The sequence below is a fragment of the Tenebrio molitor genome, chromosome 1 (assembly GCF_963966145.1).
Source record: "Tenebrio molitor chromosome 1, icTenMoli1.1, whole genome shotgun sequence".
NCBI lineage: Eukaryota > Metazoa > Arthropoda > Insecta > Coleoptera > Tenebrionidae > Tenebrio > Tenebrio molitor.
In genome coordinates this window covers 7,289,553-7,316,189 of record NC_091046.1, presented here as the reverse complement: position 1 = coordinate 7,316,189, position 26,637 = coordinate 7,289,553, and the positions used below count along the sequence as shown (strand labels likewise).

The following is a 26,637-nucleotide window of genomic DNA, read 5'->3' as shown; positions in this document are numbered from 1 at the left end:
GAAAGGGATTATTTTTCTGGATCCAACGATATGCCGCATTCTAGGATGCGCTTAATAGTAACCGAGAAAATAAATAAATAAAATACCATTATACACTCATTATTGTAATTTTTTCTTGAAAAAAAATCTGGTTACTATGGAAAACAATTCTAAACGCAGTATTTATTACACACTCTGTCACATTATTTTTTGTTCTGCTCTTCAGAAAGTATTGCTATTGCGTTTAGGATTGTTTTCCATAGTAACCTGATTTTTTTTTGGAGAAAAAATTTCTAATAATGCTATTTTATTAATTTATTTTCGCGGTTACTGTTAAATGCATTCTAACATGTGGCATATCATTAGATTCAGAAAAATGGGTATAAAAAAAATTACCAAGCTACTTGAAAAAACAAAGTTGACTATCGTCTGACCTTGAATAACTTCTTGAAAAAAAAGTCTATGTTGTGCTTATAGCGCTTTTAAAGTGATTTATTTTAGTTTTTGTTTTATTTAAATCGAGGCATAAATAACGGAGATATGGCGTTTTTTAGGACGCACCCTGTAGAAGATATAAAATGTAAATTCACTTAAACCATGTTCACTATCAAAGATCCACCACCTGTTGACGTATGTTGGTATCTTTTATTGATAATTAGAGTCATCTGGACTAAAATTAGTATATTAAATAGAGTTGGCTCCATCCTGGTTCCTAAGGGCGTTTTTAGATTGTGGTAATTGGCGGCACTTTTATTATCAAAATTGGCACTATTTATGTTTAAATAAAATTGTTAATTATCAAAATGTTTCTAGGGTGAAAAATAAATTATAAATATTATGTTAACTACCTATTTAGATTTGCTTGCATTTACTTGACAAAGTCAGTGGTAACCAGGATGCCAATGCAAATTTAACTCTCAAAAAGGGTTATTGTTTTCCGGGTTGTGCCGCGGTCGTCTGGTAGCTACCCAGCAATCCAGACGACCGCGGCACAACCCGGAAAACAATAACCCTATTGACAACGGCCGTGAAAACCTGCATTCGATTATTAACTCTCAAAAACTCCCCTAGGAACCAGGATCGAGCCTACTTTCTCTTATACCACTCTAATCTGGACCAGCATGTTTACAGTTGGTGCCAGTTGCAAATGTCAGTAGGGAACGCGTTATTTCGCTAACCTAATAGTAATTTTTGTTATGACTAGTTGGTGCAACTGCTTGTTATATTTATTGGCATGAAATTTGACATTTTAACAAAAAAATTGAAATTTGTTTTCTCGTTTTTAATATAAATAGAACAAGGTCAATTTTGAGTAAAGAAATGAAAAAATCCTTGTAAAGGTCTTTGATAAACTGAAGGTCGCATATCCAGACACCTCCAGAAAATAAAATTAAAAATATTTTTTCGGTAAGTTGGAATCATTATTGGCCAGGGACTGCATTATTAAAGGAGGTGTAGAGAAAAAATTGGCTGTATGGATTTTATAAAAAAAATTTTGTTCGACACTGTCAGAATTTGAGAAATTTCTCCTATGTGAGCGGATTTTGATAAATGTCACAACTTGTCAAAACGAAACGTCAAGCTAATTTTAAAGATTTTTAGCGATTTGGAGCCTTTAAGGGGCTCGTCGAACAAAAAAACGTTGTATTCAACTTGTTCTTGTGTAAATTGGGCCTTTTTTGGCACTGGCGGGCCTTTAAAACGCTCGTTTCACTCGCGTTTTAAACTGGCCCATTCGTGCCAAAAAAAGCCCAATTTACACACGAACTCGTTAAATAAACTACTATTTTTATTCGACACTGTCAGAATTTGAGAATTTTCTCCTATGTGAACGGATTTTGATAAATGTCACCACTTGTCAAAACGAAACGTCAAGCTAATTTTAAAGATTTTAAGTGATTTGGAGCCTTTAAGAAGCTCGTCGAACAAAAAAACGTTGTATTCAACTCGTTCGTGTGTCAATTGGGCTTTTTTGGCACGAGTGGACCAGTTTAAAACGCGAGTGAAACGAGCGTTTTAAGGTCCACGACCTCAATATGTAATCAAGAAGACAAGGAAAATCCGGGGTATGAAAATTTTGACAATACCAATGTCGCGGCAAGTTTGCTAATGCTATTTCATTGCAGCGGCAAGGAAAGCCGAATACAAGAGCTTTATGAGTTTCCAGAAAGTGCCCCCACATCTTGTCTTCAACTTCTGTCTACATAAAAATTATTATAATAATCGATTAATTTTGAATAAACTTTACTTACCGTTCTAGAACACCAAAAATTACTTACAGTTTATCGTTAGCAACGAGTAAACAGAGCTTACCGTCTTGGAAACAGACGTGGTAAACAAGCAAATAGAGTACAATCGCGCAAAAATTTAATTGGATATTAAGGGCGGTAAGTGGGTTTTACCAGTCGAGAGTAATAGTGTGGGGACCGACGCCCAGCCAAGCTGACCTATCGGGCAAAAAATGTTTTTTCCTCGCTCTAATTTGTTTGTTTTTAAAAACTCCCCATTTTTCAATAAACCGTTGCTTCGCATCACAGAATTCACAAATAACCTATTGTCAGCGATCTATCAAATTCACGTCACTTCCGGTTATGTGACAAATAACCAAGAGGGACGTAAAATAATAGTCACTATAATATTGACTCAAGTTGCAAAAAACCACTTTGCCTTTGCAGCAGCACTTTTATGGCATTAGTCATTTGAAATTCCTTTGAAACTGTACTAATATGGAAAATATTCAATCCAAACTATGATTTTATTGTCCCTTTGTGCCTTTATTTGGTTCAAAAATATTGAAAAACGCTGTTGCAAATGACAAGTGGTTTTTTGCAACTTGAGTCAACTATAGTTTTATTGCCAAATCAAACGGTAATTGTTGCTCACGCGGTACTATTGTTGGTTATTCTGCTGTCAGTTCTTTTTTAATGTGATAGTTGACATAAACATAGGCGTACTCGTCTATTTGACACAATTTATTAAGTAATATGTACATGTCAAAATGACCTGACCTGATTTTTTGTACGCCAGTGTGTTAGATTACTTAATTAAGACACTGGGTGATTTTAAATGAATGTGACTTTTTTTCATAGGTTGGTAATATTATTGTTGGTTATTCTGCTTTTTAATGTGATAGTTGACATAAACATAGGTGTCCTCGCCTATTTGACACAATTTATTAATACATACATAAAATGTCAAAATGACTTGCGCACGCCAATGTATTGATTAAGGTAAATATTATGCTGTTCAGGATTGTTTTAAACACGCAGGAGGCCACAATATTTTTTTGTTAGATTGGCGTCAGGTCATATGACGTTTGGTTATTAAATATTCGTCTTGTTGTCAGTTCCCTAATTGATTTAGTGTAATTCAATTATAACTTAAAATAGATTTATTATGCCAAATCACAATATTGCCAACTAAAATGTCAGATTTTCATAGACAGTCCGAATTTCAAACAATCGTGAACGGATAATATCAAGTTTGCCAAAATAATTTATGAAAAATGTTCCCAACTTAAGAAAAAAAGTCACAATCATTTAAAATCACCCGGTAGTACAGTTGGCTTCAAAAAAAACGGGAAATGAAATTTGACCTAATGTGAACTGAAAATTTAATTTGTCAATTTATGTCAATTTGTGTCTGTTTGACAGTAGTATTTCTGACACATAAGTGCAGTTTTTTAACCTAAATTCTAAAAGGCCGTTTCAAACTATAAAAATTTAATAAAATCTGACGGAACTTTTTCTGACAGTTCCCGTTTTTTTTGAAGCCAACCGTATTAGGTTTGCCAAAGTAATTTTTGAAAAATGTTCCCAACTTAAAAAAAAAACATTAATTTATAGTCACTCCGTACTTGCTTTGAGTGGAGAATACCCCGAATCATTAACATAGGACATTTAAAATAAAAGGTGCATCTGGCATCTGGTAAGTTGGCAACAGATCTGATTTTCGTTTCAGAAAATTTTCTTTAGCAGAAAAATGTTTCAAGTATAGAATTGTATGTAATGAAACTGTAATGACCTTAAACTTTTGTTACACGTTTACCATTAATTACCATTTGCGTTGCACATTTCGAATGACATTTTCGTATGCCAGAAAATGCAGTACAGGTGTGTAGGGTCATCTAGGTTTAAAAGTCGTTAAAACTGTTGCCCGTGTCATGGGAATGGAAGTGCAATATGTTTCAAAGCTCAACTCTCTCGGGTCGCTAACTAACTTTTATCAAATGTTTGTATTTCTTGCAAGTCTCGTGCCCCCAAATATTACATTTGCCCCTCGCCTTGTAAAACTGAAACCTATGTTCATCCAACCGCATTGAACATTGATGCAACCGCGTACTAATGGGATTATTTATGAAATTACTAGCAATTTACATTGCAACATTGCTATAACGAGGTTTCATTAAAATACAATTTCGCTTTCCAAAAAAACCAGAAAAACGACAAGCCGACAAAAAGCAATATCTTCGTGTTTGAAATGCAATTAACATAATTATTGGTTTTTACCTTTGGTTCGTTTGTCTTTCAGTGAACAATTGTGAAGTCAGTTTTGCGTGATGTGCTTTTCGTGGGACTCATTCGGAATAAAAGCCAAACTAATAAATAACGCGATCCAAAAATATGGATGCATGTGACATTAATATGCACGAGGTCAGTGCTATAAAAAAACCATGGAAAAAATTGGCTAGACGGTGATGCAACTACAGTTTTAAGTTTTTTAATTTTGTTGCAATTCCAATAAATTGCACTTTTCGGAGGTCAATATTATGCGACTTACGGATTTCAGTTGTTGTACTTGTTGCCTACCCATTAAGAGGGACCTCCGCACTCTACAGCTGTTCCAAAATTGGCACTCGCAAGACATTTTCACACTGCGCACGACCTATACCGTCAGTATTTTAAATTAAAATTAAATTGGGGCGGTATTGACGGTAAACAAGTAATATGTTACATAATTTTATTTGTGCTACATAATATTACAAACTACTCTTTATATCACAGTCTAATTAAAACGATGCTTTTACAGGCGAAAGCTTGCATTTTGAAGTTTTAGCTCAACTTACTTACATTTATTTAGTTGTCTTTTTAAGTGAACTCACATTTGCAAACAATGTATCATGAACGAGAAAACTTGAGGGGTTTCATTTGAAAAATTACACGAAATGTACATCGCTCGCCCATAAAAATGCTTTATACCGACCATCGTAAGTAGATTAATAAATAGCTACACATTTCCACAGTAAAAACACTCGCTCTTATCATCGTTGTTTGCTGTGTTTATGCTTCTTTTTATGCGAACTTTTTTTATTTTTATGTTTCTTTTTATGGCCGCTTTTATTTTTCTTATCTCTTACTGGTTTTTCCACCCATTCGTCGCTATCATTGTCATCGTACTTGATAACGGTCTGATCTGTACTTTTACTTGGCAGCTTCTCTGGTAAGCTAGGTCCATAAGAAGATTCACCTCTTTGCGGAATCACATTTGTACTACTCGGCCGACTATCTTCAACATTTATCTCTTTGTTTGAGTCGTTACTCTTTTCGAAAATCGAAAAATCCATGTTGGACAGTATTCCCTCTTTGAGCGGTTTAATTTTGGGCAACAAATTATCTGACAGAACGCTACTCTTCATTTCTGTGTCTTTATTCGTCTTTTCCTTCTCATCCTCTTCGCCCTCAGATTCGCTACTGCTCAAAAAGACAGCTTTAAACAAGTCGATGTTTTTATTAACATCAATTTTCTCTGTGATGTCTTTTGGTGCTGCTTCTTCAATACTTTCTTCCGTTTTATCGCCCTCTTTACTTCCTGCTGGTTCGTCTGCATTTGGTTGCGCTGCAGTACTGCCCTCTTCTGTTTCGATCACTTCATTTGTATCATTCTTCACAGTTTCTTCTTCTGACTCCTTAATTGTAAGTCCCGGCTTGAGGTCACTCGAAGCATCAGAAAATTTCTCATATTCGAATATCAAATTTCTCGTTCTCTTCTTATTCTTCGACGCGTTCAGCTCACTGACAAACAGAAACAACAAGATAAATGAAGAAATCAAGCTGGTGAAGAGACAACTTACTCAACATGTGGTTCTGGTACATTAAATCTCTTACACAACAGACTGGAAGGTTGCCAATCGGCCGAGATCCTCGTCAAGGGCCCAAACATCTTCATTCTCGCCGCATCTCTCATCTCCTGAGTCCCGTGTGTGGTTTCCGTCTTTTCAATGACTTCCAAAATGTTGGACGGATCTTCGGGCTTCGATGCAGAAACAAAACGATCAAAAACAAGATCAGTCGCTGATACAGAAAACAAATTAAATTTTTTCTGTGTATTAGCTTCAAGATCTTCTTCCTTTTTATCTTCCTCTTTTGGTGTATCACACTTTGCTGCTTCAGTTTTACTACCAGGTGTACTAGCATTATTTGAAACACTAGGCACAGATCCTGAAGTTGTGGTGTTTGTTGGTTCACCCAAATATTTTGCTCTTACTTCAGGATTCATATCCTTCCTGTCAGGAATATCTGTTTCCGAATGCAAAGGCTCAAATCGCGATCTCTTTACTTTGTGCTTCCCTGTAAAGCTGTGGGGGATTGTTGGAGGTAGAAAGACGTCTTTAGGTGGAAGAAGATTTTTACTTATTATAAAATCATCAAAAACAGTTTCTTCGTTCTTTGATAAGCTTTCTTTTTTTGACATTTTCTCACTAGTTAATTCAAAATCATATTTGCTCATGTCATCTTTAACATAAATATCTTCATCATCATCTTCAAACGCCCCCACACCAAACGCTTGTCCAGATATGGACACCTTTTTCTTATTTCTCTCCCTGATTACTAATTTACTACTTGTAAATAAATTAACATGACTTTTATCCAATCCCACATACCCCAACCCAAACGAGTTATCTTTAGGTTTTTGTAAAAACTCTTTATAAATATCAGGAATTACATACTGGTTTATGTCGTCATTCCTCGAAATTTCGTAAGTCTTGGGCATTTCGCATCCATAAACTTTATCTTCCGATGACACTTCCTGCTCTTGCACATTTGTCCTGTCCTTCAATCCTATATTCTTCAACAGCAAATATCCAATAGTCTCATTACCACTTGTTAGCAACGAATGAAGAACCGGTTCGCCTGGTATAGGCCCATCACTGAAAGCTTGCCTTTTCCGTTTTTTGCTTGTAGAGTAATCGCTCGTGGCTCTGACGGTTTGTGGGGCTATACCAAACTCGCCAATGTCCTCATCATCCATGAAATCTTCCGGCTTCTGTGATTTGTTCTGTGCCTTGTCTTGTCTTGTACTTTTAAATTCACTGGGCGTCCAACCTTCGAGTGATCCGACAGTGTTGTAAAAACCGGCCGAAAAGCCCCCCGTAAACGCGCCATGGAAGCGTCTTCTGCCTTGAGCGTCCGTCGCGATTTGGTCCTCCACCGAAATCGGTTTCTTCTTTGGAAAAGCGTCTACAAATGCCCAAACACTTACGTCTGTTTACTCAAAGTAAACCCGCACTTACCGTCATCGTAGGGTTGAAGAGGCTTCCCGAAAAAGCAATAATTCTCTTCCTCCGAGTCGGACATTTTTGTGGACACTTTTAAAATGCAGTTATACTCATTTTTAATACAATTATAATTTTATTAGAACGATTGCACCGCAACCTCACTTTTTGTATTTGTATGCAAGTTGGCCGGGTAATTGTATTTGCCATTTGACTATTTTGAGTGCATTTAACCTACCGCTCGAAAAACCTACTACGATTCAAGCAACCGGCAACCCGCAATACACACGAAATTGTTTCCAGCTGTATGTTTTCTGTTTGGGTGCGATTGATTATTTACATTTATCCCTATAGTTGTTTATTAGTTTTAATTTATTCATATCTTAAATAAATTTATTTAAAACTCAATGCCAACGTTTTGTTTTTGTGGTATTAACAATGAAGTTTACATTGTTATTTTCAATAAAAACAATTGTCATAAATGACAGTCTTTTGAAAATAAACTGATTATCTTTGTAGATAATTTTGAAACACAAGGTCAACTAATAATTTTTTCATGGTCAAGAATAGGGTCAATTGCGCTAAAATTAAATAATTTTTATCATAATTTATTGCAACAGAGCTTTACATAATTTGCTACAAATCTGTTAGTTTTTTGTCCAAGTTCTAGATAAATCACATCACAGAAGCTGTGAATAAATTTACTTCAATTTTGCATAAGCATCTAAATATGTACAAATCATTTTAATAACTTTAAGTATCTATTTCTTGTCAAGGACTTTATCTACCCAGAGACTCAGCTTGTCCTCATCTTGTAACCCAACTAACCTCTCTTGAACCTTCCCATTTCGGAAAACTACTAAAGCTGGTATAGTCCCAACCTAAATGTCAACAGTAATTAATCTTCTTTTTTTAATTTCACAAGATTACCTCATATTTAGCAGCCAGTTCCCCCATCGAATCTATGTCCACTTTGGCTAATGTGATCTTTCCATGACGTTTAGCAACAATGTTTTCCAATCTGGGCTCCAAGGCCTTGCAAGGTCCACACCAGCTATGTTGACAAAGCACAAATTAACATGACAGTCACAATTTCCTCAAGATTTGTGTAAAACTTACGTCGCGAAGAAATCTACAATCACCGGTTCTTTGCTGTTTTCAACTTTTTCAAGAAAATCCTTGTCATCTTGCACTTTGAAGGACCCATGTCGGATGCAGGTTAACCCCAACCGCCCGGAGTTAGCTTTGGCGGCTGCCACCGCCAGACTCCTGATCGTGTTTGGTTTGACGATGGAATTCATCATGTTCGAACTTAAAACACTAAACAATTTTGTGTAATGGTACACTGCTCAGACAAAAGCAAGTCCGGAATCCGGTGCGACTGATTTACAGATTTATGGACTTTTATGGACGTTCAAAATCCATACAATCTAAAATACACACTGGGCCCGGCGTCACTCGCCGATTAGAACAAAAGCGGAGTGTACTAACTGGCGTAATTATAACGCACTCGTAATCGTCGAACAATTCGTTCCACGATGTACTTTTAATGGAAAAAATAAAACAAACAGAATAATCTCGTCATTACGTCAGCGCTGGCGTCACGGACGCCACTGTCAAATATGTCAAAACAACAGTAAAAATGGACGGCACCACCACCACGACACCAGTCAAATAACTTGTGCGTTTGAATAGTGCGAGTCGTGTCGGCGTTTGGTTATTTACTGTGGAATTATGGTCGAGAGAAACGAAAAAGTGCTGTTGGAGCTGCTCAAGAACCCCGGAAATAATTCCTGTGCCGATTGCGGGAGCAAAAGTGAGTAGAATTCGGTGAAAATGTGCCATGTTTGACCATGCCATGACTAAATAAACTTGTAAACAAACCTATTGACATGCAGCAATAGGCCAGAATTGTTACAGTCATTGTTGTTTTGCTCGAACACACCGCTTAGCTCGTCTGCGAAGTGGTTTTTATTAAAATTTACAACTATTTTCGTACGGCATTGTCCCTGTTTTGGTTTGTTGTGGCGGCTGTTTTTCACCGAAAACAACACCGTTTACTATCGTACCGAATTTCGTCGACACTTTCGTCTCTTTTATGGGGAAAATCGGAAAGGGCGCCTCGAAATTTACCCCAAAGGGACGCTCTCGTGAAAAAACGGTCTCCTAAGTGGGGCGACGAAAGAAAAGGAAATTAAATAAGAATGCACCAATAGATAGCACCGTTAATGTAATTATTGTTGTCGAAATGTACCGTGCGATCGAAAAAAGTAGCGGCGACCATGGGAAAACTGTCACAAGCTGATCGACACGTTTGTGGGAACGCTTGTTAAATGAAAATTTAAATTTAATGGAACTCTTTTTCTCGCAACAACAGTTGCGGTTGAGATAATTGATACCAGTTTTATTACATTTTCCAAGTTTATTGGAGCCTTGTTACAGACAGTTTATCGCTACTCCAACGTGTTTTTGTTTTTTTTTTAAGTTGTTTATAGGTTGCTTGGTGAAAAACAAAACACGCGAAACCTAGACCCAAGAGTTGACCTCGTTATGGTCTCGCTGGAGTAGGAGGAAATACCTTGACTTCTCTTTGACACACATCTGTCATTCATATCTAATGATGTGGGAAAATTTAACCAATAATTATTTTGAAATACTCGTGGGCTGGATTAGGTAATCGAGGGAATTTCGATCGCGTTTGTTGTGCGAAAGATTTCCCACCGCAGACGACTGTTATGTAATGTTTCTGCACTTCCTGCAGGATATCCGAGTTTAGCGGCTCCAGGTTCAAAAACCTCAAAAATTTCGAGAACCGATCTGGTGCCAACAGAAGTCTGTCGTTCCGTTTATCTGACGTTGTTTTGAAATACCCAGAACGCGCTATTTGTTGAGTAACACTACCGAGAAGTAATAACAAAGTGGTTAATTATTTGTGGAATCGATGAATTCGCATTTTTGACATGGTAATTATGATTCCGCGAAGATCTTCCGAGTTGTTTTCGTGGCCGAGTGCGAAAACGGAGCGCCAGAAAAATTCCCATTTACGATAATGCGAACGATTATTACATATTTCGATACGTAAGTTACTATCTTTATTATGTTTTTATGGGTTCCCGGTAAAATTTGTTCGGTTGTCGTCGAGCCTGAAAGTATGGGGCATTTGATTTACATTTCTCGAGTTTCTTATCACTACTCAGTAGCGAATCCGGTCTAGATTGTTATTTTGGGTTAAAAATCTGTCTCATCAACAGAATGTCGGAACTGTTAGAACTGCTTCCGTATCGAATACACTCATTAAAAAATAAAATATACATTTTAATCGAGAAAGAATAAGTACACCTGAAACTCGTACAAATAACAAAATAAATATTGTGCAAATAATAAATATGTATAATAATTTTTCATAACATTTCAAAATTTACCGTAAAATTTTCCGTATTTGTTGTGGTATGACGAAACAATAATGAGACCACCAAATTGTCACTTGCCACTATAGGTACTAATGTTGTTGTGTTTGTTGCTATTTTAAATGGTTGAGTAGAATGAATTTTCTTCAGGGGTTTTTACACAAGTAGGTATTCGGCAATAATTACGGTGTCAGACTTGTAACACAAAATCGTGAATGAAACTTCCTTTAAAAACCACCAAATTATTGTCATTGTTTTATGAATAAGAAACACAAATTGTTTTGTTTTTTAAATTTCAACAATTCATGATTAAATTAATTTTTAAATAAATTTTGAGTGAAATATATTTTACCAGATTGTTTTATTTTCACAACATTCATTTTCAAAATAAAAGTAACTAGGTAATCCTCCTAATAGAAGATTACTATGTATTACTTTTCGGATATTGTTGAAAAATTTATTCTTGTAACTGTAAAAATACACAATAAAAAATTCACTTTCATTTCTTTAAGTAGACTTTAATTGGTAATACACTGTTTTTCTTTTGGTTTTCCCCTTGTGTCAATTGTATTTCACTATTTCTCAAAACTGTTTCATATTTACGTCACTTTGACATAGGAAATAGTGAAATACAATTGACAAAAGAGGAAAACCAAAAGAAAAACGCTGTAATGCTTAACAAAAACACATCTAAGTAAGTTTACTTCGTTGTGGTTATCGAGGAATTCCCCAAAACCCGGAAGATATACAGACATTGTTCGCTGGCTTGTACTGTATATACAGGGTGAGCAACAATAACTGTTTCAGTTGGCAATAAAACATTTTACATGAAATTTTCAAGACTGTGAATTGTACCTATTTCGGCTTGTTTTATTGACACTATTGACAGCTGGTATACATTTCATATTTAACCGTCTTGGTTTTTGTATTCTTTTATTAATAAAATGGTTTTCTCGTTGGAACATGACATAAAAGTCACCAGAATTTATTGCCAACTCAATCAGTAATTGTTGTTCACACGGTACAGTATGTCCCCGGATTGAGTTTACAAGAGAAAAAACATTTTTATTTTTTATTTTACGTAAAAACTTCAGAGGAATAACGTTTTTTGCTTCATTTGAAACCCCAATTTCCGTTATTAAAATCTCAGTATTGATAGGTACACTGTATTCTTAAATTAACATTTTTTGTTAAAATTTGGACTTAGAATTTATTTTTATGTTATAAATTTTATTACAATTGGCCTGGTTTTTTGACAAACAAGTTATTACTGTTTCAAAATGTTGTCTTTAGAACAAAGAATTTATTTAATCCAATGTTGGACCGGTTTTTGTCACATAAATAAAGTTGGTTGCAAAAAAAACGGGAACTGTCGGCACAAAATTGACACATTTTTACAATTTTTTCATAGTGTGAAACCTTCTTATGACAAATAGGTTAGAATTATGGTCAAAATTCAATGACATTTTTAAAAATTACTTGATTGGTATTGTCAAGTAGACATTTACTTGACAAATGGACAAAACCAAATTTACATTAGGAAAATTCTCTTTTCCTGTTTTTTTTTTGCAACCAACTGTACAAAATTTAATGAAAAATTTCCCAACAGTTATGTACTATGGCGGACAATAAATTTAGGCCGGCAAATTTCTGACATTTCAAAAAAGTTAATGCAAGCGACCATTTATTGTCATTATGACTGATGTGTCAGTTTGTCAAACTGAATGTTTATCAAGCTGTTTGGCGTTTCCTTCGCCCTTTTCGTAACTTTCAGATCATGACGCACTAGCATTACTGATTTGTAGTAGCACTTCTCTCTGGTGCACGCTTCTTTTCCCAATTTTAATTTTGATTATCCCTGTCACGATGACAAGAATGACAAAAATCGAAAATGGGGTTAGTTGAACATAATGCCAGCTTCACATTTTGATGTCAAGGCAATGACAGGCCGGCCTAAATTTATTGTCCGCCATAGTATCAGTGTCAGGCATGGGTGCTCAGAAGCTTTAAACTTCGATCAATTATCATTTGATTTTTTCAAAAAAAAACGTAAAATCTTTTTTCTGCATTTTCTTTGATTTTGATTAATGTTAAGTCTTCCTCTGTGTTGAAAAAGACTTTTTAATAACAGAAATGGGGGTTTCAGATGAAGCAAAAATATTATTCCTCTGAAGTTTTCGCGTAAAATAAAAAATAAAAATGTTTTCCCTCTTGTAAACTCAATCCGGGGACATACTGTATAATCTGTACTTTAATAAAACAGTCTTCACAAGAAAATGAAAATTTATCTTTTATAAATGTTATTAAAAAACAATTTTAATCCTTGGACAGATATTTTTATTTCAAATTGAAAATTTGGTATTTCTGTGTGGTTTTTATTCTCTATACCGGATCTGAAAATCGCAGTTTTAATTGGTTTCTGCGATTTCTCTTATCCTTGAAAATTATAAAATAAAAAAAATGCAAGATGTTTATGCTATTACAAAAATCACCCTTTGATGGTAAACGTCAAATTCGCCTGTCAACTCTGTCAAAGCTGACAACCGGAAATGCGTTTAGATTACAGTGGTACCAAAATCAATTGTACTGACTGATATTTGTCGTTCGTTCTTGCGTGTGTCTAAAGTAACAGAAAAAATAAAAACTCGTTCAAAGCCAACTCCAAGTGAAAATTTTAATAGTCACCCGTTATTTGATAGCCTCTTCTGCGTCTTTGTTTCTGTATTTTAACCAATAAAATTAATAAAAAATGTACCACATGACACGTGAATTATATTCTCGCCAAAATATATTTTTTTTTTAATAAAATGTTGATTAATTTGTTTGAAGTCACATTTAAAACCCAAAAAAGAAATTGTCCCAAATTTATATGAACAAGTGAAATTGAGAGTTACGTTACAGCAGTTGTCCCAGATTTATTTGAACATGACTGTACATTGTGTACAACTACAGGGTATCTAGAAACGATTATTTGGTCCAGCTTGTTATGAAAACTTGCCAAGTGTTGAATGTGCGGCATTACTTATACAGGGTGATCCATTTTTTTTTTAAATGCTCTAGAAACTTTATTTCTTGTCCGATTTCAATCAGCGATATATCAAATGAAAAGACGTTTAAGGGACAATGAACTTCCATATACTATTTATTGTTTAAAGAAGCAGTTTAAGTGGGGTGATATTTAACTCTCTTATTTTAAATTGTGACATGTTTTTCATTACTTATTTTTAAAGACGCTGTTTTTATAAACATTGCTGTATAAAAATATTATTTGTTTTTTGAAAAGTTTTGAAGAAATAAAAATATTTAATAAATAATAATTGAGACATTTTAATGAAAAAGTGAATAAAATCAAGTTGCTGTCAGCTAGAGCATTTGTTATACAAAGAATTTGACAAGGAGACGCTGTTTCCGTACCTCGAATGGAGTTTAGATCTGACATGTAGCATGTCGGTCATTTCTTCAAAGGTATTTATTTTTACTCATGATTAGCTCTACAGCTGACAGGTCTCACAAAGCAACTTGATTTTATTCGCTTTTTCATTAAAATGTTTCAATTATTATTTATTAAACATTTTTATTTCTTCAAAACTTTTCAAAAAACAAATAATATTTTTATACAGCAATGTTTAGAAAAATAGTGAGTATAAAAATAAGTAAAGAAAAACATATGTCACAATTTAAAATAAGAAAGTTAAATATCACCCCACTTAAACTGCTTCTTTAAAAAATAAATATTATATGGCAGTTCATAGTCCCTTAAACGTCTTTTCATTTGATATACCGCTTATTGAAATCGAACAAGAAATAAAGTGGCTAGAGCATTAAAAAAAAAATGGATCACCCTGTATGTATACAGGGTGTTTGAAAATTTTTAGGTTAGGTTGTTGGCTAAACCTACTTTCACAAATTTTGTTTAGGTCTAACTGACCTGACAATCATTTATAGATACCGTGTATTCGTAAAATCATTAGTTGGTGCATTGTAAGAGTTGATAATTTCAAGCACTTATTTAAAGTTTGAAGTAAGCAAAAAAATAGTTGCTGTATTCCCAAAGAAATAGTTCGGGAAGTGTTGTAACTGTAATTGTTGTAATAGTTTAAATGGTATTATCTTTCAAGGCATATTTTTTAACAAAACATAATTTTTCTGGCGATATTTTTTAAATGGAATACTCGCTGTAGTGCAATGATATTGCATTTCTATTTTTATTCTAGATTAAGAATTTTTCTTGATAAGAAAAGATTCTCTATAAAATATTCTATTTATAAAAAGATTACCGTTACAAAAATAAATTTGATGTATTATTATTATACCGTGATTCGAAATATTTCTGATCAAGAACAGCCGTGAAAAACAAGATTGAAAAACAAGTAACAACTGTCACTATTGGTTTTTACTTCAGAACATAAGAAGATTTATCTTACTTTCGTAATGGTTTTTTTTTAGAATTTGCGTCTCTAATAGGTGTATTATTGTATTCAATTTGGAGTCGTTTATGACTATCTATTAAAGCACTCGTGGTTTAATAGATCTCTAAGAACAATTTTATCAATATTTCAGTGTATTATTGTCATTTACATCAAAAAACTTCCAATATTAATGTTCAAACTCTTCTTTTTAACATCTGTTGCAGATGTAGCTGCATCCGTTACCTTGAATTACTAATTAATACAAAATTCCCTAGAATTTAAAAATTTATTTTTTTTATTTAAAAATTAAAACAAGGGTGCAAATTCTAAAAAATAACATTAAAAAACTCGTTTTATAAGGGCATTGGCGCACTCGTCCCATAAAAACTCCCCTACGACTCGTTTTCTACACTTGGGACTCGTGCGCCAAACCAACCCTTATAAAACTCGTTCTTTAATATACTATTTCAATAACGGAGAATGGACATACACCGCTGTTGCCTGTTCGTCCGAGTTTCGGCAAAAGTTTCCAAATTTTGCCTTCTCGGAGGCAGATTTCTTGAATGTTATGAGAAATACGGTGAGAGTGTTTCGTGAAACTGGACGTGTAGGTAGAACATAAGAAAAGAGCTGGGAGGCCAACCAACAGTGCATACCCCAGATGCCGTAGCAAATGTTGGCCAACAAATGGAAAATAAAAATAATTTTTAATTAAATAGAAAAATAGAGTTTATCCTGTAGCAGACATACGTCCAAAATCTCAGAGGCTTCTTTGATCTAAATATGTAATTGTTGATCGCACGGTATTTCTTTATTTACAAATGGAAAACTCCAAGTTACAAAATAATAATTATAACAAAATAAACGGTAGACGAAGGATTATGTATGTTTGTAACAAAATAAAATCCATACATAGAATGTTAAAGAAAACCTGAAATTAATAGTTATTTATTTATAATCGATACTGTCGATAGTAAATTAAAACTTTATTCTTAAATTTTTAGAAGAATCAAAAATCGACATCTGACTATTGAAATATTCATTTGCGGCTCCAATCGTTCTTGACAAAGGATGATTGAAGAATATTTTTTTAAATTTAATGATCCTAGAGCCGACTAAATTAATAAATTTAAATAATTTTTCTTGGCATTTTCCTTTCGTATTTTCGTCTCGAGTTTTCAAATGTCAAGTTTAACAATTAATTCTATATCATTTTACTTTCTTACCACCTCATAAATTTTGTGGCATTCAACAGTGGAACCAAAATAATTTAAAATAAAATTTATATATTTTTAAAATCTAATGACACGAGATTACTTAATCATGTAATACTTCAAAGCTTTTGAAACTGCTGTTGTAAGTTTACTATTTATTGGATATTCATCAAAATATCCTTTCTAATCAAAATTTGCTGACTTACAACCCCTTACTGTATTTGTACATCCTATTAAAAATTGTTTATTAACTGTTAAAAAACCTAAGTTTCAACTACATTCAGTAAAACAGACTCGAGTAGGAGTCCTCAACTTTTTTGCCTAAGAGCCACATTATAACTTTTGTAGTGAACCGGAGACCGGAGAAGTTTCATTTTTGAAAACCATGGAAATGCTAAAGGAATCTTAAAAGTTTTCTAATAAATACATACATGAAAGAGATATTTCCAACGAACACGACAAACAGAAAGATGTTTTCCCATAGTTCAAGATCTTTTCCGCGTAGGCTCAAAGGTTCATTCATTTTTGTGTACGTGAACAAACACAACTGATATTAACAGGAAATAACAAACTCCCAACAACTCTTTTTATCACATTGTAACAGTCTTTACAGATAATTTCGACACGTCGATTCCACGGAATAAACCACTCATTTGAAACTAAGTACTTGAAATCTATTTCCAGAAGAAAAACAACTAAACGTACTGTTTCTGTCGTGCAGATCCAGAATGGGCGTCTTACAACCTCGGCATATTCATCTGTACCCGATGCTCTGGGGTCCACAGGAGCATGGGGGTTCACATAAGCAAAGTGAAGCATTTAAAGCTGGACCGTTGGGAGGACTCCCAGGTGGAACGGATGAAAGAAGTGGGTAACACTAAGTCGAAGCTGAAATATGAAGAACGCGTCCCTCCTTGTTACCGAAGACCGAAAGAAAACGATCCACAGTAGACGCTGAAGTGTTGATTTTCGCACCATTCACTACCCGTCGTGTTTCAGGGTTCTGATAGAACAGTGGATCCGCGCCAAATACCAAAGAGAAGAGTTCTGCCACCCGAACAGGCAGGCCTACACCAGCGGCTACATGGAAGGCTTCCTGATGAAGCGCGGCAAGGAAGACAGCAAGTACCACTCGAGAAAATTCGTGCTGTCGGAGGCGGAAAATACGTTGAAGTATTTCGTCCGCGAGAACAAATACCCGAAGGCCGTTCTCAAAGTGTCCGAGTTGAACGTCGTCTTCGCGCCGGAGAAGATGGACTACGCCACCTCCCTTCAGCTGACGTTCTTGAAGTACGGCACCACCAGACACATATTCGTCTATCACGAAGACGGCGAGGTCATCACGAACTGGTACATGGCAATAAGGTGCGCCAAGTTGCACAGACTGCAGGTGGCGTATCCGTCGGAGAACGAGGCCGACCTTTTGGGCTTCCTGACGGAGGATTTCGCCAAAGAGGGGTGGCTGTGGAAGACGGGACCCAGGACGAGCGACGGCTTCAAGAAGAGGTGGTTCACGTTGGACAACAGGAAGCTGATGTACCACGACGAGCCCCTAGACGCGCATCCCAAAGGGGAAATTTTCTTGGGTGAGTGCCAGAAGGTTTTCTTTTCCTGTACGAAATGTGAAAATGTGGGAGGGATTGAAAGAGAAACAAAATTATTTTCATTTTCATCGGAACATTTTTAAATTGGCGGAATCGTATTAGACATAGCAACATAACTTTTAACACTTGGAAAGCCGTTCGAAATAACGAAAAACAGCTTAATCAAAAATGAATAAAGTTCGTAAAGTTTGGAATAAATTTGATAAAACTGCAAGTATGTATTAATTTCTGAGAAAAATCCCTGAACAGGTCAACTTTGTTTTTAAAAAGTGCATATTGTTCAGTACTTTGCTTATATTGACAGCTTGTCATCTCCTAATAGTGACGTCATCAATAATTTTTTTAAATGACAACCCCCCATTTTTTTCTTATTTTTCTGGTACGCCTTCGTACTAGCTAAACGATCAATGAAAAAAAAAATGACACCTTACATAACAATTTTTTTGAGAAAATGACAAATTTAGAACGATTTGCGGTAGAGAATTCGCACTGAAACGGAACAAATAAGCCCTGACATTATTGAGCGCAGTGTACAAAGTGTCGGTGAGTGCCAAATAGTTGGCGGGAGGCAATTTCAACATTTGCGTTAAATTTTATTGTTAACCTGAGATGTGTTGATTTTGTTTGAGGTCAATTGAAATTTTTACATTAAAATTAAGTTAAATTTTTTAAGTAAAATTTGTCATTTTCTCAAAAAAATTGTTGCAATTTTTTTCATTAGTCGTCTAAGTACTAAGAAGGTCTACCAGAAAAGGATGAAAAAAGTAAAAAAATTATTGATGATGTCATTATTAGGAGACGACAAGCTGTCAACTTAAATAACGTACTGTACAATATGCACTTTTTAAAAACAAAGTTGACCTCTTCGAGGATTTTTATCAGAAATTAATACTTACAATTTTATCGAATTTATTCCGAACTTTACGAACGCACTGTATGTACATATAATATTTTTTCGTAATGAATGAAGACGGTAAATGTTTTCCACTAGAAGAAGGCGTACTGGAGATGTTGTGTTATGTATGGGATAATAAACAAATGAAGATTTCAGAAAATAGAGCTTGGTAGATCATGTAGACTGTAGAGAATCATCAAGAGAGCAAAATATTGTTCTGTCACTCATATTACATGGTTTCAACTTTACCGATTTTGTTATGTTTAGCGTTGGCTTAAGTGTTACAATAAAGAAAATGGATAAAAACGGGAAGAATATTTCAACAGAAGTTCAAACTATGAAGTCGTCCCAAAAAGATGTTTCTAAGCCGTTTCATATAAGTCAGTGCTGTTTTTCAGAGGTCCTTAAGAAACTGGCAAATTTAATAATTGCCGATCGCAAAGATGCTTCTGTAGCAGTAAATGATGAAATTGAACTTAAAATGAGTCGCTTGTGAGACATTATGTACTATACTTAAACGCACGTGTTGCTCTAAAAATTCGTGGATATCTATGTTAATACAATAAAGAGAAAAAGTTTGTTTGTTTGTTTGTTCACGTCAATCTCAGAAAATGCTATATCGATAAAAAAAAAATTCTTCGCTGGTGGAAAGCCTACATTTCTTGGATGGCATAGGGTGTATGATATCATATTAAAGCAAAAGATAGTTGAACACTGAGTAAATAATATGTATCAAGTCGGAGAACCTGAAGATGCAAAAATGACCGTAAGCTAACCGAAAGAGATAAAGTAAAAAAAGTTTTCGTCGGCACGATTGGAACATTTGATTTTGGGCTTTTCGAATGATTTAGAAAAAAAATTAGTAAGACTTTCAAGAACAATTACTGTACGTTACGTTATGTTTGTAGAAACAATGTAAAATAATAATTGATGGTAACGAAGAAAACATTGATTAATTCCATTTGCGGATAGATTCTACGAAACGCAATGCCAAAATGTGTTTCAAATAGAGATTTAAAGATTGAAAGAAGCAGCGTGTTTTGACACTTAAAAGGTGATTTCAATTTTTGTCACGTTCTTGTTATCCAGATAACTGATCAACTGGAATTTATAAAATTACTGGAAGGAGAACGGAACGTGTGAAATATTTTCTGATTTAAAATGTGTCACCTGAATGTTTTGATTTTTATCGATTCTTAGTCAAATGACAAAAACGCAGAATGTGCAAAAATATTTGTTTCCTTATTTAAATACTTCGTAAATGTGTCACAAGTTTTATAAGTGAATTAGCAATTTAACACATCGGACAAACAATATTTGTTTCTATTTTCCAGACGTTACTTTTATTAGTTTAGAGTGTACTATTTCAATCATGATTTCAATACAAAAATTTCATTTGTTTTTTTTTTATTTTTTTTATTTGATGCTTGGACGTAATTTATGAAATTATGAAACCATAATGTTTTTCCACCGTGATCTGACAACTGTAATTCCGGTGATTGCAGGAAATCAGCTTTTTCCGTTGATTCCATTGTTAATTTACATATTGTTTACAGATATTCAATTGCACATTTACCCCAATTAAGTCAGTCGAAATATAAAAAATACATCACTTTACATAAAGGATTTCACACTTCCGTTGTAAATCCGAAAATATTTTGGTAATCCTATTTGTTATCAGTATATCAACAACATTCCACAGCTTTCTACTTTTCGGCTATTATAACCAAGTGCACGACTAGACGTACACAACAACACTAGAATAAGATTAATTCTGTCGCTAACGACTGTTGAATTCAATTATCAGTAAACAAACAGTCAGCCCAGCACACTTTCAAAATATTTTGTTCCAGATGGTAGTTTACAAGAACACATTTTACACACTACACCGTATAATTTATTTTATCTATTGAACAAACTACACGTTAACGGGCAATGTGCGAATTTAACAACCATCACGTCAGATTCCCACGTGTTTTAACTGATTGCACAAAATATTGTTCATTGTAAATATCACTTAATAATATACATATTTTTATTCGCGGTCGCACAAACAATTACAACGTTAGATTTTCGTAACCAGCAGCCTATTGAAAAAAAAAACTGCGGCATAAGACCTCCGTCAGACTTTAGCGAAATCGTCACAGAATGCATGGCAAAGTTGTGATGAGTCAATGCAGGGAATTCTCTTTTTGCATGACCATTAAAAACTACTTGTGTTTTTAAAAATCACAAAAAATACAGTGTAGAGTTATAAAAATGTTTCTTGCATAGTTGTGTTTGGCTGTGAAATTTGCCACCTACAATACACAACTGTTTAGGTAATGTGGTTACTCGGTTGCCTAAAATAAGGGGTTTTAACTTAATGCAATTTTAAGTTTTTAAAAATAATTGTAACAAGTTCCGTCTGTTCAATTGATTAAAATTTTATTGAAAAATAATAAAAACAGATTGATTGTTTTCAAGCAAGAAGATGTTCAGTGTTATGTTCCAGGCACTTGAATATTCTTCAAAGATTTTCAAAAATGTTTTGCCGCATTGTCTGACCCACGAGCTGCTGTATAATAACCGGCCTGTTCATTTCATTAAAAAAGCATTGCGAAAATGTTTCCGAGAAAGATCCAATTTTCGCCGATGAGGGCGCCACAGTACGGGCGCTTCTAAAGAATAAAAATGCAGAAAAATATGTTTAGACATGATTTTAGAGTTAAGATTGTGTACAGTAAGTTCGTATTTTCTTTCTAAAACAGTACTGAACACAATTGTATTTTTGTATTTTGGATTTTAAATTCGATTGTCATTTGAACGAGAAAAACGTTCGGTGACAAAAACTTAAGATGAATAATATCCCCAAAAAGCGCACGTACACTAGCGCTCTGCGGGGATCACTCAAGTTACACTTTTGAACAGGCCGGTTATAATACAGCAGGTCGTGGTCTGACCAATATTGCGGCATTAACGTATAATTTCTTCCTGCAGTCTTTAAACTGTTACTTAGTCTGTGTTATTCCTTAAATCCTTCATCACAGATACAGTGTGTTAGGGAATGGTCTCCCAAAAATTTCAGGGTGAGTTTATTAGAGAAAATGTGGTCGAAAACCTTTATACCGTTTTTGGATAAATTGACAATTTTCTGAAAATCAAATTGATCCCTGCTGTTTTGGGACTGCTGAAATATTGTTTTGTTCAGGAAAAAATGTTTCGATTTAAAAATGATTGCTTGGTAACGATTCGAAATTAACTACTGTCAAAGTATACACTTTGACTTGGCCTAATTTTAATCGGTCGCCTGCAAAGATTGCAGTCGTTTACAATGCCAGAATATTATACCGAGCAGTATGCAGATATACATTTTGTGTGCCAATGCCAATGCTGCTGTCCTAAGGTATGCTAATGCTTGTATTAGGGCAAACGGAGGATATTTTGAACATTTATTATGAATTTTTTCAATACAAATAAATAAAGTTACATAGAAATTAACGAATCTTATTACTTGGTGGTCAGTGCTCGATTTCAAATCCCTTTAGAGGTTGATCGAGATGTGGTATCACAAATAAAGCTGCAGAAATAATTTCAGTTCTTTGCAACAATAAAAGGAGACTTACCTCAATGTTGTGGTGAATGCAGATAATTATTTTGGACATTTTATTGATTTTGGCAATAAAAAATGCAGTTTTGGATGAGATATTATCCAAGGGAAATATGTAAAACCGAAACGTCATTGTGACAGTAGGTACTCGATAAAATCTGACAAAGAGGCATTGTTTGTTGTTGCTAAGCAATTGATGTTTATTACAAAACGTTAACTATTTATTTAATTATCACAACAATAAAATGATGTTAAAACTCGCAAACAGTGGGGCACCATTTTAAATTTTTATTTTTGAGAAAACCATTCATGTTAGGAAAAAGTGGTATTAAGGTTTCCGACCACATTTTCTCTCACAAATTCACCCTGAAATTCTTGGGAGACCATTCCCTAACACCCTGTATAAAGAAAATATAAAACGATTTCTTCATTGAAATTTAATTAATTTAATTTAAATGAATTTCTAGTAAAAATGCTTCACCACCGTTTTCTCTCATTTTATGGAAATCGAAATATGTACATAATTGTAAAAAACCTAAATGTGCACATTTAGACGTGATGATGGTTGCCTAATTTATGTTTTAAAGTTGTTTTTTTCGCAATAATTTTATTTAAGAGAGGCAATGACGTTACAAAAAATGATGTACGCAACTAGTGTACAAAGCAATTCTTACGAGTAGATTGCGTGTAAATTTTCCGCTTGTAAAAAAAGTAATTCTTTGTGCAGGCGTTGCGTAACCACCTATTTTTCAAGCCGTCAAAATAAAAACTGCGGGGTGAGGTTTTAAAAGGTGGCGAGATTGCCGTGTTTAAAAAAATTGCGTTTTTTGTACGTCCTATTGAGGATGGATGAATTGTAACAATAATTTAAAAAATATTAGGGGATGCGTTGGACGGGTACAGCATCCGGATAGGGGTGTCGGCGGGGGTGAAGGACCAGGGTTTCTCGTTCGCTTTGACGACGCCCGATCGGATATACAACTTATCTGCACAGACTGAATCCGAGAGGGACGAATGGATCGAAGTGATCGAGAGAGTATTAGCGCGACCACTTACCCGCCAAGACTCGACCAGTAAGTCCGAATTAATAATACAATTAATCGTGTTGTTCGTACTGAACTGTTGGGTTTCAGTTTCTGCACAGCTGGTTCGAAAGAGGGCCAACACCAATTCGATAAGCCGATTCTCTCCAAGGTAGTCGTTACATATCAGATACATATAACTTTCATTCGTTCATCACCATACCTAGTCCTGTATTTATTATACAATACAAACATTTATCCATTCGTCGTTCATTAATACTCATCTCGAAGTACAGGTAACTATTTTATATTATATGAAGTGAAGTGAAAGTAATTTGTAAATAAATAAAACACACTCTGAATGTAAAAGGTCTTGAACAATGCCGTACTACTATTTAAAAGCTCTCTCTCTCTCTATACAAAAACGGATGATCTCAACAGTTTTCAATATTTTCATTTCAACAATTGTCAAGCAATAATGTCTGCGGTTATTTTTATTGTAATACATTATTTTATGATCTGTACAATATGTTACAAGCTGTAAGATGTATCGTTACATAAAAGAAAGGGGACGCCAGGATACACATTTTTTTAATATAGCGATGATTAACGAACGTGGAGTAGTTCCTCTTCAACTGAACTGTTCTCACTTTGACGGCGTCGTTCGGTTCGCCTTAAATTCCAAAAGACTGCACGTTTCATTTTTTCGGCGTGTATCACTGCGTCCCTTTCTTTTGTTAACACATATTTTTTATTTCCTAAGAAACCAAGTTACAGGAGCGAGGATCAGGCGCTTGCTTTCTTTTTATTTCACGGGAAGTCAACGGTTTAAATTTATGTATTTATTTTAGTGGTTTACAATTCCAGCATCTTTTATTATATGGAAGTACATTATTTTGCACTGTGTTGGAGTTGTTTGTTTGACTCTTGCTCCTATATATTTAATTATAAGCTAAATATCTACAATGATAGGTACCATTGTTTGTATTATCCATTTGCCAAATATAAGATATACACTGCGACTCGTTGTTTCAGTCAAAGGAAGAAGACGGGATCCCCTAGTTTTTGAATTTTCCGGAAAATAGACAAGCATCTGCGGTCGGTTGTGTCTTAGAATTATTTATTCAATATTTACAATATAAATAATCATACTGAATCCTATCTCTCTATTTGAAACTGTTTGTCAAAAAGCAGCAACGTGGCAATTCGTCAATAAAAAGCTCAGTTATAACAACGTCTGCATCTCTTCCATGAACTGTTTGTACGCGTCGTCCTTGGTGTGCTGTTCTGGATGCGTGCTTTGGTGCAGATGATACTCCTTCTGTTTAAGCTCGTGCACCAACGCCCTCGTGTTCGGTTTCTGCTTCTTGTCCTCCCTCTTGACCCTCAACGCCGAAGGCACGAACCTCGTCACGTCCGCGCTCAAATTGCGAATTTGCGGTTTCGCCGAAATCGTCGCCCCTTGCTTGCTCGACTCCACCCTGTTGATGAGCTGAGGCGCGGCCGAGAGGACGTTCGGCGTGCCCAGAGGCAAGTTCGGTGGCCCCGATAGCGAGGGAGGAGGTCCGGGCAGGCGGATCATCCTGGGCGGCGCTGGTGGCATCCGGAGCGGCATCCTCGGGGGCGGCATGCCCGGAGGTGGACCCGGCGGGAGGAGGGGGCGCCCGGGTGGAGGCCCCGGAGGTAATCGCAGGCCGGGACCGGGGTACAGGAGAGGTCCGGGGCCTTGAGGGTTGATGGGCTGGGTGGGTTGTGGTTGGGGGATTAGGTCTGTTCCCGGGGGGACCAGGGGTTCTGGATGGGTGAGCACTTTGGCTCGGTGTTCGTCTTCTTTCGACACTTCCAGTTTCTTCTGGACCACTTCCATCTCTTTCATGAAGTCGTCGACGTTTTGCCCAGATAGCGCCACCATCTTCTGTTGGAGTGAAGTCGGCTTAACTGCGGCTTCGCCATCTGCTTGGGCCTGCGTGGACGATTCTTCTGTGGTTTCTTCTTTTTCTTCTTCTGTTCGCAGCGTGTAGTCTTCCACATCGCCGTCGTCATTTATATCGGGTGGCGGGCCCGGTGGACAACCGGGAGGCTCCCGCACGGGTTGGCCCTAAGTTGCAATTAATTAGACGATTTATAGAAATTATAAATGTACGAAAGCACACACCAATGCTTGCAGTTTCAACGCTGTAGCAATTGAATATATTGTGTGCTCTTGTTTCCGTTCTGTGGGCAACGGAATTTGGGCGGGTGTATTCACCGGTTGTTGGGGTAACTGAGGAAGGGGAATTTCGTCTACTTGAACTTGTTGGGCACTCTTCACCGACTCATAAAATGCCACAAGTTGATTTCTTTTGTGTTCATAGTCAGTTTGTCTTCGCTTCAGATCAGACCACTTCTCAGGATCATCTTTGTACTTAAATTGAAACGTTGTAAAATTAAATTACAACAGAAGAAAATCTTGCTACTTACATACATACTTAGAACTCTGTCTAAAGTATCTCGGAGCTTTTTTCTTTTATCTTTTAAAACTTTTTCGTTTAGTGGCGACGGTTGATTTACATTATACTCTAAAAATAAACAAGTGGTACTTATTTATTTATTGTTTGCTTCTTTCTATAAGTACATACCCATTTGATCAATTTTTTCCATTTCTTCGAGAATCTGTTGTGGATCTTTGCCCTTCAACACGGCCGCTCTGACCATCTGCCGCTGCTTTTTATTCTTTTTTAATTCCTGCTTTCGAGCCTCTTTTCCTAAAAAATAAATTTAAATATTAGATTCATAACCTTACAAATAAAGTGTTAAAAACTACTTACGAGCTTGGTCTGTGGGGTTCATATATTTACCACTTTTAGTGGTATTAATTGATCTTCTACCCATTTTACGATAATAAAAAGTCCAATAAATAAATTGTAAATTATTCACTTAAAACCACCACACCAACAAAACGATAAACACCAACAAACTGACAACTACAGCACATCGTTGCAGAAAACTGTAAAAGTAAACAGTTCTTCGCACAGCGTCCTCTTTCG

At 35.4% G+C, this 26,637-nt stretch overlaps 5 protein-coding genes across 8 annotated transcripts in view; 1 reads left to right on the top strand and 4 right to left on the bottom strand.

Annotated features, from left to right (window-relative positions):
• The window catches only part of LOC138141518 (facilitated trehalose transporter Tret1-like), a 51,455-nt gene extending 34,334 nt beyond the window's left edge, over nucleotides 1-17,121 (bottom strand). For 2 of the 4 annotated variants that reach the window (XM_069062245.1, XM_069062247.1), the window contains exon 1: nucleotides 4,488-4,669. The gene's annotated coding sequence lies outside the window, so the exon portion shown is untranslated. Of the gene's footprint in view, nucleotides 1-4,487; nucleotides 4,745-16,932 lie in introns of those variants that run through there. The other 2 variants (XM_069062252.1, XM_069062253.1) reach the window with 2 other exon arrangements.
• Nucleotides 4,925-7,698, bottom strand: LOC138141514 (G patch domain-containing protein 1 homolog). Its single transcript, XM_069062239.1, has 3 exons — nucleotides 7,490-7,698; nucleotides 6,050-7,436; nucleotides 4,925-5,990 (listed from the first exon to the last, which is right to left on the bottom strand). Exons 1-3 carry the CDS (start codon nucleotides 7,551-7,553, stop codon nucleotides 5,240-5,242), a joined length of 2,202 nt encoding a protein of 733 aa, XP_068918340.1. The 5' UTR covers nucleotides 7,554-7,698; the 3' UTR covers nucleotides 4,925-5,239.
• Nucleotides 8,064-9,043, bottom strand: LOC138141536 (thioredoxin, mitochondrial-like). The gene is made up of 3 exons (XM_069062273.1): nucleotides 8,591-9,043; nucleotides 8,402-8,525; nucleotides 8,064-8,352 (listed from the first exon to the last, which is right to left on the bottom strand). The coding sequence occupies exons 1-3, from the start codon at nucleotides 8,773-8,775 to the stop codon at nucleotides 8,233-8,235; spliced, it is 429 nt and encodes a 142-aa protein (XP_068918374.1). The 5' UTR covers nucleotides 8,776-9,043; the 3' UTR covers nucleotides 8,064-8,232.
• On the top strand, nucleotides 9,128-24,633 carry LOC138141523 (arf-GAP with dual PH domain-containing protein 1-like). Its single transcript, XM_069062258.1, has 5 exons — nucleotides 9,128-9,287; nucleotides 17,223-17,448; nucleotides 17,501-18,087; nucleotides 23,471-23,662; nucleotides 23,723-24,633. Exons 1-5 carry the CDS (start codon nucleotides 9,206-9,208, stop codon nucleotides 23,785-23,787), a joined length of 1,152 nt encoding a protein of 383 aa, XP_068918359.1. The 5' UTR covers nucleotides 9,128-9,205; the 3' UTR covers nucleotides 23,788-24,633.
• A 74-nt stretch (nucleotides 24,634-24,707) lies between these two features.
• On the bottom strand, nucleotides 24,708-26,596 carry LOC138141520 (WW domain-binding protein 11). The gene is made up of 5 exons (XM_069062254.1): nucleotides 26,419-26,596; nucleotides 26,230-26,355; nucleotides 26,072-26,169; nucleotides 25,767-26,015; nucleotides 24,708-25,709 (listed from the first exon to the last, which is right to left on the bottom strand). Exons 1-5 carry the CDS (start codon nucleotides 26,480-26,482, stop codon nucleotides 24,837-24,839), a joined length of 1,410 nt encoding a protein of 469 aa, XP_068918355.1. The 5' UTR covers nucleotides 26,483-26,596; the 3' UTR covers nucleotides 24,708-24,836.
• Between the last annotated feature and the right edge of the window lie 41 nt (nucleotides 26,597-26,637).